The following is a 12,957-nucleotide window of genomic DNA, read 5'->3' on the forward strand; positions in this document are numbered from 1 at the left end:
TTGCTCTCACTGCCCCAGCCCTGGGCTGGGAACCCACAGTGGGATCTGAGTCTGAGGAGATACAATCTCCACTCCCAAGGCACACATAGTCAGGCACCCCAGACCACATCACACACACACAAAATCACAAAGACACACAGGTGTACTCAGACACACATAGATTTTCCTCATCCTCTGGGGGGGTCATATAAAATGCCATAATCACACACGGACACAGGATCACCCAAAGATGCTGTCACACGCCCTTCCAGAATAGCACACAGGCATACACAGCTGTACAGACCTTCCCAGAGCCACCCACAGAGTGATACCAATAGCATGCTGGTCACACGCTAAGACTCTCACCATCAGATAGACCCCTATAGAGACTCAGATATACACTGACTCACAAGGACACACCCAGATACACCCAGACACAGTTATATGGACTCCCAGAATAAAACACTGAGACCAGTTACACAGATACACACAAGGCCACACACAGTCACATAGGGACACGAAATCTCATATAGGGCAGACCCACTGGGTCACACTCACAGATGCTTTCAAAATTATACATACGTGTGGCACATGTAAAGTCACACAAAGTTATACAGATGATACACATACACATGGACACGCAAATCACTCATGGTCACAGTCACACACAGTTAATCACATGACACCCAAAGACACATGTAAGCATCCCCAAATCACAAATGGGGACACACAGGCTAGATGGCAGCTACACACAGGGTCCCATAGGCACAGCCTAGCCAGGACGGAAGACAGGAGGGCAGCAAGGCTTCTGGTGGCTGGCACTCATCTTGAGGCAAAGGGAAGAAGTTGGGGAAATGTTTCATTTGCAGCAGGCAGGAGACCCACCCCACCCGCTCTGGAAACCTGGCCCTAGTTCCTGAATGGTGCCTCTGTACGCTGCCACTGCCCAGCCATTCCAGGGAGTGAATATTGGGGGGTGAGCCAGCTGCACCATGTCCCTGGCCAAGCCTCAGGGGCCACCCAGCCACATGCCAGGGCTCAGGATAGAGTCCCCCACCCCATCCCCACTACATCTGGAGGCCAATCCTCAAACCCAAGCTGCATAGAGAAGATGGAGGGGCAAGGCCATGTCCCTGCTATTGGATCTCCAGGTCTCTCTGTCTAAGGCATAAGTGCATCTTTAAGATGGGCAGCTGCCAATCCCGTGCCATAAGGCCTCTCACTCCTGCATGAAAGTAGGACAGCATGGCTGTACAGGACAACATGGCTGAGAATGAGATAGTGTGGTTGTGTGTGATAATGTAGCCGGACTCCCTGTACAGCCTGGGGGTGGTGCTGGGGCAGTTATAGACCCACGGCTCAGTCAGCACACATACTCACTGGTCACATAGTGTCATTGTCATGCTATTACACAGTCCTGCACACAGCCGCCCAGCCTTATTTTCAGTCACACTGTAACACACAACCACATTGTCATACATGCTATTACACACAGCCATGCTGTCACATCTTCAACCAGTAACATTGTCACATCCTCAGCCACGCTGTCACACAGAAAAATACTGTTATACCCTTAACGATTCTGGTCATACACACCTTCAGCCACACAGTCTCACGTCTTCACCATTAACCTAACATGCTGACTCTCACACTATATCAGTATCACACTGATCAGCAGAGGCACACGGACAGAGTGTGCTAGCCATGTTACCATACAGAGCTACTGTGCCACTCAGTCACAAGGAGAGGAAGCCAATCTGATCACTTTATCCCCATGGTGTGGCACACAGCTGTCCCTAGATCAATGTTTGAACCAAACCAGTCAATCCAATAACAGAACACATCCTCACTGTCATGGTGTCACAGAGCAGAGAGCCAGCAGGTAAGGGCACTACAGAACTGCACAAAGATACTCTGATGACACATGCTCAGGGCATCGCTGCTCCATGTGACAGGCACACATCTCACACTGCCACACAATGCCCATAATCCCTGGACAGAGCTACAAAGAAACAATGGGTGACAGCCACACCACCATTCCAAGTACATCCTGTCATACAACAGGCGCTATCCCCAGTGCCTGTCACAACATTGAGACAGCCCCTTAGCTGTCCCAACAGGCAGCCAGGCATGCTAACATGGCCCCCACGATAGTCACTAGGACACCCCTAGCCCCCAGTTATAGAGACAGGGACAGGTCCACACCATGCTGACACCCCCTCCCTGCTGCAGTTGGTACATGGAGGTGGGTGTTGGGGAAGCAGCTAATGGATGTGCAGCTGTCAGCAGTGGGTGCCAGCCCCCACCTCATAAATATTCATCAGATGGGGCTCTCCTGAACCTGTGGGGAGTTGGAGGTCCCAGGCAGCTGGGCACCCCCTTCTGTGCCAGGAGGCCCTCAAGTAGGGGGGCTCAGCCAGACACCAGCAGCCCTCGGAACCTACTCCCAGTCCCACACATAAGCATACCTGAGTTTGTAAAAACAGACCCCACACACACACAAACAACAGTTAAAAACTCACAGCTACACACATACACCAAGCATGCAAACACAAGCACACAGTCAAATGAACTCACAATCACAAACACATAATCACACCCAAACCACCAACACCAACAATCTCTCTCTTTGTCTCTCTGACACCCACCCCCTCAGCCATGCAAACATGGACACACAGTCACACGAACTCACAAGCACACAATTACACACACACTCCAGGCATGCAAACACAAACACGGGAGCATACAAACATCAGGGCACATGAACACAAACACATACACCATCATACCCAAACTACACAGGCATCTTTACACATAGACATGAAAATATACACAGGCATATTTCCAAACACAATTTATTGATCTGAGAGAGAGAGAAAAACATCTACTCCTTGTTCCACCCATTCATGCATTCATTGGTTGACTCCCGCATGTGCCCTGACCCTTACGTGGGATCGGACCCACAATGCTGGCATATTTGGACGATGCTTTAACCAACTGAGCAACCCGACCAGAGCTAGAACCAACTACTTCTCATAAAACACATGGATGCAAACACTGACCCACAAATTCAAACACCGTCCTACTGACTCTCAAATGTACTCACACACAAACACCCTAAAGAGCACTTTCACTCACCATCACACACACACACACAGTACAATCTCATTCTGTCCACCCTTGACGGTCTACAGAAGGGGAAACAGGCGATGAGTGGCTGAAGGCCACATGAAGGAGGACGCCCCTTCTGACTCAGGTCATAGGCTGCGGCCGGGCGCCCCCTGCCGGCCTGGTCCCTCCAAGAGCGCGCGGAAAGCGGCGCGCGGCGCGGGCACGCGCCTGACGTAACCATGGCATCCTCTTGGCACGCGCGGCCCGGGCGGGGAGGGCGGGACGGGAGCGTTGCCATGGCGTCGGAGGGCTGCGTGAATGGGGCATTGTTCGCCGCGGTGCCCGGGCTGCGCTGTCCCGGACCCACCCTGACCCACCCGGCCAGCAGAGACTCGGGGAGACAGAGATAGGGAGAGACAAGAGATGAGGAGAGACAGAGTTGTAGATGGTGAAAGAGAAACAGTTAAAATCCGAGAGGGAGAGACAGAGACGGGGATTGAGATGGAAAGTGAAGGGCTGGCGTGGGAGACAGGGCAGGATCAGCCAGCCAACAACCACGAAGCCTACTGTGCCTTGCGCTGTGCCTGGCAATGGGACTAGGCAGAGGACTAGAGCCCCAGACAAAGTCAGAGATAGGAGGAGACCAAGCCATGCAGAGATTTAGCAGGACGGAGGGTCAGAGATACCAGGAAGGGAATGGAACGAGTACACCAAGTGTCTCTGGTCCCACCTACCCCAATCCTTCCTCCACTGCCCTTTGGACAACATGCTTCCCCAAGTCTGACACTCTTGGAAGGCACACCTCTGTCCTACACATCTTCACATATCCACTGACAAAACATGGTCAACACAGGGTCCTAGTCTTGGGGACACTGCCCCAGACACTCCAAGACACCCTCATGGACCTAGTGACACCTACAGATACACCAACAGACACCCAGTGACACAGTCATGTTCAGTTAGACACACCCATATGAGAGGGACTTCTACCTTATACCAGAGTGACACAGTTATAGATACGGCCCCATAGATGCACTATCACATGAGGACCCTGTCAGACACGTGGTCCCAGTCACACATGGCCACACACCACGTGGGTTCATACTCCACAGAACACTGCCATATGTGGCCACCCCAGACACACGGTGCATCCTCACACCTGCACATTCATTGGCACCGTCCCATTACACACACGCTCTTTCCACCCTGCATTTGACCCAATGACTTGATGCCCTGGCCCAGATTGAGGTATCTGTGGGGATTCTGGGTCCAGTTCTACATGTTTGACAGACATCAGTCACCAGCCCAGATGGGAAGGGGAGGGGAGAGAGGTGAAGCACCGCCTCCCTCCTCCTCTAAGGGCTTGGTCAAACCAGGCCGGGGTAGTTCCCAACTCCACCATGTCTGGGTCAGCTGGGCCCAAATCTGGACCAAGGGTGTCCTCTGGTGGCCATATCTGCTTTCTGCACCCATCAGGTGGGGGAATAGCAGGCAGCTCAGTGGCCCAACCTGAATAGAAGGACAGAGAGGACAGGCACAGACTCAGCACCCAGACCCCCAGATATTGGAAGCCAGGGTCCGGAAGCCAGAACCCAAAGCCAGAATTCAGACCCTGGAATCCAGATCCCAGAATCCAGAATCCGAGTCTAGATTCCCAGATACCAAGATCTATAATCCAGATCTAAGAACTGGGGATCCAGGATCTAAAATCCATGTCCAAGTGCCCAGAATCTGGAATCCAAAAGTATAGATCCTTAGAATCAAGGACCCAGAATTCAGATCCAATAACTCAGAACCCAGGGCCTTCCTCAGAGCCAGCCACTTGCCTTCTCTGAGACCCCAGATTAGGACAGCAGGGGTTGGTGAGGGCAGGAACAGGCCAAAGGGGCAGGAGAGACTCAGCAGTGACCACACAGAGCCTCTCCTAGCTGCTGCCCTTGCATGTTTACACACATACATGCACATGCACACTTCAACAGAATCTTACATACAGACCCACGTGCCTAAATATATAACCTGTGACCATCAGATGCACAACACCACACACTCTCACAGGCACACACACAACACACACATCACACATGCACCCTGACACACACTATCACCCAAAAACACCTGGACCTACTCCTCTCCCAGCACATAGACACACACTCATCTGTACGCACATGATCTCAGAGCTGCCTCCACCCAGCCATCCCACCAAACTCGAACACATAGCCACCACACCCAGAGACACACAAAAACCCAGAATCCCAACCCTGCATCCAGACATGCTCACAGAATTGTGCAGGCTGGCATGCATGTACACACACACACACACTCCTCTAGGCAGGGAGAAGCCCCATGACTTGGCAGCCACACAGCCCCTGGGAAAAGGACCCCCGGGGCAGGGCTTACCACACACCCCCATGCCCACCCCAGCCCTCCCTATCCTGGCTGGCTGGCGGGCTTTAATACAGATGCCAAACTCATAATTGTAACTGAGGGTGACAGGGTCACCTTGAGCCCCAGATGCTCGTGTGGTGACAGATGGCGTTGGCAAACCTGATTAGCAGCCCCTGTGCCAGCGCCTGTGGCACCTGCATCCCTGCCCCTCCCCTGCTCCCTCAGCACTCATTACCCACCCATTAATGGGCCTGGGGAGTGGGAGTGGGGGTCGGTTGGCACTGCCCGGGGGGGGCAGGGACACACAGGGCCTCCTGGCACCAAGGTTCCCAGCTGGCTCCCCGGCTGGCAGGAGGTGGGCACAGCTGAAAGGGGGTGGAAACAGGCACCTCATATGCCTGCCAGAGAGAGGGGTGCCCATGGTGCCAAAGCTGAGCTACCCACTCGGACGCTGCCTGAGGTTTGACACAGAACCCTAAAGGGAGGAGGGAGAGCACACACTTGCCCCATGGGCCACTCATGACCTCCCACCATTCAATCCCTGGCCCTTGGAGCAGGGCCTTGGGAGCTGCCTGCCTGTCCTGTTCCCACCCCTCTGTGCTGGCCTGTAGGGTCAGAGGTCATGGGCTTCCACACCCCGCTGGCCCATCTGTTTCCTCATGGCCTCTCCTCCTGCTCCCCTCACCTGGGGCTTTCCTTCCTGAGGCAGGAAGAGGGCCGAGGGGGGCCTTGGCCACCCCCTACCCTGCGCTCCGGGGAGCATTTGGAGGCAACCCTGACAGCACCACATGTCCCTGTGTCTGTGCCAGACGGGCCCATCTGCTAGGGCCCTGGTTCCAGACGCCCAAAGCCAGGCAGCCCTGGTCCGCTGCAGACCCTGCTCCCAACTGAAGAGGGAGCACCCCCCACACCCTCACCTTGCCCACATTCCACAGGGCCACCCACTCCCAGGGAACTCCAATTAGAAGAACAAACACACACACACACACACAGTACACACAATTGGGCTCAGTCAACCTTTATGGCTCCTGTAGAATGCTACACTGGGCATGGGCTAGGTGGAGACTTGGGGGGCAGCTGGAGTACGTGGGTCCTGCATCTGACTTTAGGAACCCAGGTTTCCCCCAGCAGCTTTGTCTGCCTTCCTGTCTTGGTTTCTTGGAGTCCCTAGGACAGGGTCGTCACTGTGTCTAGTGGTCTACGTGGGGCCATCTGTTTTCCCTGCAGTTGGGAGTGTGTCTTTGACTCATTCTGTGAGAGGAGTTCCAACCTGGTGGTTCAAAAGGGGTGCCACACTGCCTTGGGTTCAAAGGCTGGCTTTGCCACGTATAGCTGTGTGACCCTGAGCTAGTGGCTTTGCCTCTTGGGGCCTCAAGTTTCCTTTCCTGTAAAATGGAGTGACACATCTATGTCATTGGGCAGCTCTGAGGATGATACATGTAAGTACATGTCAAACACTAAGAGTTGGGCCTGACCAATATTGGACGCTTAATAAGTGTGTACTATGTCTATGAGTGGTCCACCTCTAGGGCTGGACCTATGTCTGGTGTCTCTGGGAGCAGGGGGAGGACTCGGAAGGCCCATGTGGCTTTCCCTGTGTCCTTGATCTCTTTGACCCAGAGTACATAATCCAGGTCGGTGTCATTCTCAGCATGACTCCCCACATCTCTCCAAGGTGCGTGTATCTGTATGTCGGTCTGTGATGCTCAGCTCATGCCTTCGGTCTGCAGTGACATCTCTCAACCAGCACTGTGGATGTCTTCACCCGTCGACGAGAGAGTGGGCTGCCCACCCAACACCACAGGAACACGGGTGTCCAGCGCCTTCGAGCAGGCACACAGCTGTTGCAGAGGACAAGTGGGTCAGGGTCCATACCAGGGACGTAGAGTGAGGAGCAGTGGCCAAAGCAGAGGTGATTACGGATGTGCATGGTCATGCATCCTGGCTGGGAGAACACCTGGGGCCAGAGGCAGAGACAGGCTAAGGACAGTGGAGTCTGAGGCCAGAGTAATGAGGATAATTGCCCATTCGCTTCCACCCCCCCTTGAAAAGCATGGATTCCTGGGCTCAAATCCCAACTGCCATCTGCTGGCTGTGTGACTTGGAGTAAGTTACTCAACCTCTCTTGGCCTCGGTTTCCTCACCTGTGAAATTATCAAAGTTCGACAGAGCAGGGGGATGCTCTAGGCCTTTCAATAGAGAGGATTAATACAGAGAAGGGCTGAGAAACAGCAGGAAGGGGTGGCATTACAGGAGCCTGGGGGATTATACAGAAAGCCTTCAGCCTATTACCTGGCTGTGTGCTCAATAGATGTTATTTCCTCCTATGATACCCTCCAGCTAAGTGGACCTATCAACTTACCTTCTGATCCTGGTCCTTCTCTGTTAAAACTGCACACTCCCACCTCTGCCCCTCTCCCCCCGCCCCCCACCCTCCCCTTCACTCTGCCCCAGTCACCTAAGCCTCTTGCTCTGTACAAAGAAATCAGCAGTTAAGGCAGACCTTGGTACACCTGACTTCAAAGCATGGGCCATAAACAACACAGGACATGAATTCCTGTAGTCTTTATGGAGCACCAGCTGAATGCAGCTGTGAGTGCTGCCCATACCACTCTCATTCAAGCTGCCTAAAGTGCTTAGGAGGCATTCGACTATCAACTACCACTCATCATTCAACAGACATTGAGCTCCTGCTGTGTGCCTGCCTCTGCTCTAGGGCCTGGGGATGTGGATACAGAGGGAATAAGGCATAAAAATTCCCGCCCTGGTGCAATAGACATTCTACTGAGGAAGAAAGATGAAAAATGCAATTACAGAATCAATTTCACTTTTTAGGTGATAATGTGTACTACAGTGAGAAATAAAGCATAAAAGAGGGGCAATAGGGTGAGAGGTACTGCATTTTTAAACCACATTTGAGTAAAACCCTGAAGGAGGTGAAAGAAGGAGCCATAGAATGTCAGGGAGGGGCGGAGGCACTAGAGGCAAAGAAACAGCCAGTGGCATATCATGTTGGTGTGTTTGGGGGAAAGTAAGGAGGCAGGTGTGGCAGGAGGAAAGTGGGTAAAGAGGAGATGGGAGGAGGTGAAAGCAGGGAGGGGACAGGTAGATGGGCAGGGCCTTGTGGGCTGCAGAAAGAACGGAGGCTTTTCTCTGGGTGAGGTGGGAGCCATCGGCGGTTCTGAAAAAAGGAAGGACATGACCTGACAGGAGCTCACAGGTGCCCTCTGCCACTAAATGGAAAAATAGACTTGGGGGACAGAGTGCTGTTAGCAGAAGCTGGGAGATCAGAATGGGGGCAAATGCTTTAGCTGCGGTGGGAGAAACTTAATGCCCATTTTATAAGGGAGGAAACTGAGGGTCAGAGACCATTAGGTAAAGAATGCAGGGCTAGGTAAAGAATGCAAGGCTTGATTCCAAACCTGGCACCACAGCCTGTGCTCTCTGCTAACACCAAGACCCAGCCCTCTCCTTCCCCAGCCCACATCCTCACCTGAGTGAAGGGCACAGCCTTGCACATCTCCTGGGCCACTTCCTGTGGGTTCAGTGGGAGAGACATGGTGGCGGCCACCTGCTGCTCACGCTGCAGCCCACCTGTCCCCACATGCCCAGTTTTCTGCAGGTCCAAGAAGGCCTTCCAGCTGCTAAGGGCAGAGGATGGCACCGAGACCACAGTCTCTTGGCCCAGACTTTGGGTCTGATTGGAGGCAGCCCGGAGCTGTGGTGGGGGACCCTGGGGTCCAGGCCTCCCCAAGCCTATGTGTAGCCAGGCTCCACTGAGCACGCTCAGGAGAGTGGTCAGCTGGCTGAGGAGCATCTGTCTGTCTGGGACTGGGCTCAGGGTCTTGGGCAGTTGACCCTGCTGTCTGGTGAGTGCAGTCTGTGACCCCCAGACCCACTTTTAATGGCCTACCCCCAACCTGGGTAGCCTGGGAGAGGCCTCTGCAAACTCCAGAATAAACCCAGACCTGCTGGGTTCCCACCCCTCCCCACAACCTGGCAGGGGATCTGGAAGCTGGGGCTGCTAGTGTGTGGGCTGGGAGACCAGGAAAAGCAAGTCTAGAGACAGGGGCTTGGGAGATAATGCCAAAGCCCCCGAGGGCTCTGTACTAGGTTTGGGGGCCCCATTCATTCATTTAGCAAAATCAGGCTTTGCAGTTAAGCTAGTCAGGTTTCAATCCCACCATTGCAACTTCCTGGCTGTGCAACCTTGGTCCATTCCCTTAACCACTCTGGACCTCAGCTTCCTCTTTTGGAACATGGAGATAATAACAGTCCCTACCTGGTAGGGTTGTTCTGAGGACTCAAAGACATAATTTATGTAAGGAGTTTAAAGTAGAGGCTGGTATACAGTAGCACCATGAGTAAGCTATGATTAATGTTATTGCTGTTGGTTTTCCTTTAGCACTTGTTAGAGGGCAAGTATAATTCTGAGCCCTGAGGATACAAGTGGACAAAAACAGAAAATGAGTATTCTCTGTCTTACGCTGTAGTGCCAAAAACAGACAAGATAAATGAGATGATTTCAGAGTTTTAAATGTTAAGAAGATATTTTTAAAAAACCCACCAACACACCTCTGTGCCTTTGAGGTGTGTTGGTGGCGTGGTGGTGGTGGAGGGGTTTCAGCCCTCTGGGTGGTCAAGGAAGGCCTCCCTCCCTGAGGAGGTAACATTTTGGCAAAGCCCTGAGAGTGTCTCAGGCAAAGCAAACAACATCGTGGGGAGTGGGAGGTTGGAGGTCTTGAAGCACATAGAGATGGGAGTCCCAGGGTTTGGGGCCCCGAGAGCACCAGGGGGCCCCGGACGGGCTCTGGCACCTCTGTGGCTCACATCTCGCACCCAGGTGAGGCACTGCAGGCCGTGGAGCCGTGGGAAGCGGAAGGGCAGGTCCTTCCCGCGCCCCACAAGCTGCGCAGGCAATGGGGCGCGCTCGCCCTCTGGCGGCAGCTCTTGGGACTTCGCGCCCGGCTCCGGGATTTGCATCCCTGATGCCGCATCTGGAGGTGCAGGAGCGCCTCTCATTAGTTCCGCTACATCCGAGCTCCTGAGCGTCACCCCACCTGTCCTATCGCTGTTCTCTAGACCCAGCTAACGGCAGCTGGGGCCCCAAACTTTGGAGCATCCTTGACCCCTCACTTTCTCTGACCTCACCCGCTCCCCAATCTGGAGTGACAGCAAGTTCAGTCCGCTTCAAAATCTACCCAGAAAAAAAAAATCTACCCAGAATCCGCCCACTTCCCACTCCCACTTTGGTCCCCCACCTGGACACAGCCTGGCCCCTATTATCTCCCACCTGAACCACTGTAGTCCCTCCGCCCTGTTCCCCAGCTCCCACCCCAAAAATCTGTTCCCCTAACAGCAGCCAGAGGGTGCCCTGAGCCCCGGCACATCCATGTTCTGTTCAGAACCCTCCAGGGCTCCCAACTCACCAGGAGTAACAACCAAAGTCCTCACTGCAGCCCACCAGGGCTCGCAATGTCTGCACATCTTCCCACCTTCGTGTCTCCCATCTCTCTCTCTCCCCTTCAAACCTCACGGGCCCCCTTGCTGTTTCCCCAGCTCACCAGGAATAAACCCCATAATACTGCACGGCTGTGCAGGGCTGAACACACTTTTAGAGATTCAACATGGAAAGGTGCCCAAGAAAAATGAAGTTAAAATTTTTTCAGGACATGCCTTGGCTGGTGTGGCTCAGTGGACTGAGTGTTGGCCTGCGAACCTCAAAGGTTCCAGATAGATTCCCAGGCAGGGCACATGTTTGGGGTGCAGGCCAGGTCTCGGATTGGGGATACGTGAGAAGCAACCAATTGATGTTTCTCTCGCACATCAATGTTTCTCTCCCTCTCTTTCTCCCTCCTTTCCCCTCTCTCTAAAAATAAACAAATACATGAAATCTTTTTTAAAAAATTTCAGAACAAGGTGTCTATTATATCTTTACCTTTTGGGGGAGCGGATAAGAATTTACAGCCACAGTTTACTTGATTTGACTATTGAAAAAAGCAGCGGCATTTTCCTGTTGGAGAGGGACATGAAAATGGATGGGTGTGAGGGGGGAAGCTTCACTTTAGAGTTTAAAAATTGTTTTTTATCATGCAAAAAGAAACAAAATGGGGGGAGCACAAGTGAAAGGACTGTATACCTTTTTTCTGCCCCTTGCCCTTTAAGTGAACTATTTTGGGCATTCAAAAAAGTGTAGATAAAAATATAACAAAACGCACTGTACTCATTACCCCAACTAAGAAATAAAAAATCACAGATTTGAGAAAAACTCACTCTGTACTTGTCTCTAATCCCTGAATTTGCCAATTATAATCCCCATGACTGCATCCATTCACAAAAGATACATAAAATTGTTTTGTGTATTTTAAATTTAATATGCATCATATAATGTATAGATTATTTTAACTTTCACCTGTACTCCATGTTCTGTCTCTTTCACCGCTGCAGAGTATTCCACTGCACAAACATACTCTAAATTTATTTCTCCATTATCCAAATTTTAACTATCACATTCCTGCAAAGAACACTTTGAAACACGACTCTTTTCCACCTGGATTTTTACACTTACTCCGTATCAGTGGTTCCCATTCCTGGCTGCACATTAGAGTCACCTCTAAGTGGGGAATTGCTTCCCAGACCCTGCTCCAGATCAATGATGCTGGAATCTCTAGGGATGGGCCAAACGCACCAGTGTTTTATAAAAGTCCCCCAGGTCCTGACTAGTGTGGCTCAGTAGGTTTGGCACCTCACACAAGACAAAAGGTCACCAATTCAATTCTGGTCAGGGCACATGCCTAGGTCTTGGGTCGTGTCGCCAATCCCAGTCCCGTTCCCAGCATGAGCAAAAGGCAACCAATCAGGCCCTGGCTGGGTAGCTCAGTTGGTTGGAACATTGTCCCCAATGCACCAAGGTTGCAGGTTCAATCCCTGGTTGGGGCACATATAAGAATTAACCAATGAAGGCAGAAGTGAACAACTAACAGATGTCTCTCTCTCTCTCTCTCTCTCTGAAATCAATAAGTAAAATTTTTTTAAAAAGGCAACCAATCGGTTTCTCTCTTGTATCCATATTTCTTTCTCTCTCCCTTCCTTCCTTCCCCTCTAATAAAAAAAAAAAAATTAAAGTACCTTAGTGCTGCTTTTAACCCCTGGGCTATATTCTTACATACAACAGAAGGTCTCAAACTTGAGCCTGCATGTCACCTGGAGGGCTCCCACATAGGGCCCCACCCACAGAGATTCTGATTCTGTGATGGAGCCTGAGAACCTGCATTTCTAACAAGTTCCCAGGTGTTGTTGATGCTGCTGGCCTGGATGCCACACTTTTGAGAACCATGACATAGAGAGTGCCTTTATTATTTTTCAACATCTGCATAGTATTCCATCCCATGAATATTCAGTCATTTCTTTAATAAGTCCTCTATTCTTGGATATTTAGGTTATTTCCTATTTTTGGTTACAAGAAAAACAATTCCCTACAAT

The 12,957-nt window shown here is 51.9% G+C and overlaps 1 protein-coding gene across 1 annotated transcript; it reads right to left on the reverse strand.

Moving 5' to 3' along the window:
* Positions 1-7,186: 7,186 nt before the first annotated feature.
* On the reverse strand, positions 7,187-9,292 carry DAND5 (DAN domain BMP antagonist family member 5). Its single transcript, XM_090289729.1, has 2 exons — positions 8,969-9,292; positions 7,187-7,432 (listed from the first exon to the last, which is right to left on the reverse strand). Exons 1-2 carry the CDS (start codon positions 9,290-9,292, stop codon positions 7,187-7,189), a joined length of 570 nt encoding a protein of 189 aa, XP_090145855.1.
* Positions 9,293-12,957: the final 3,665 nt, after the last annotated feature.

Source organism: Furipterus horrens, unplaced genomic scaffold, assembly GCF_987537825.1.
Source record: "Furipterus horrens unplaced genomic scaffold, mFurHor1.1.pri manual_scaffold_10, whole genome shotgun sequence".
NCBI classification, from domain to species: domain Eukaryota; kingdom Metazoa; phylum Chordata; class Mammalia; order Chiroptera; family Furipteridae; genus Furipterus; species Furipterus horrens.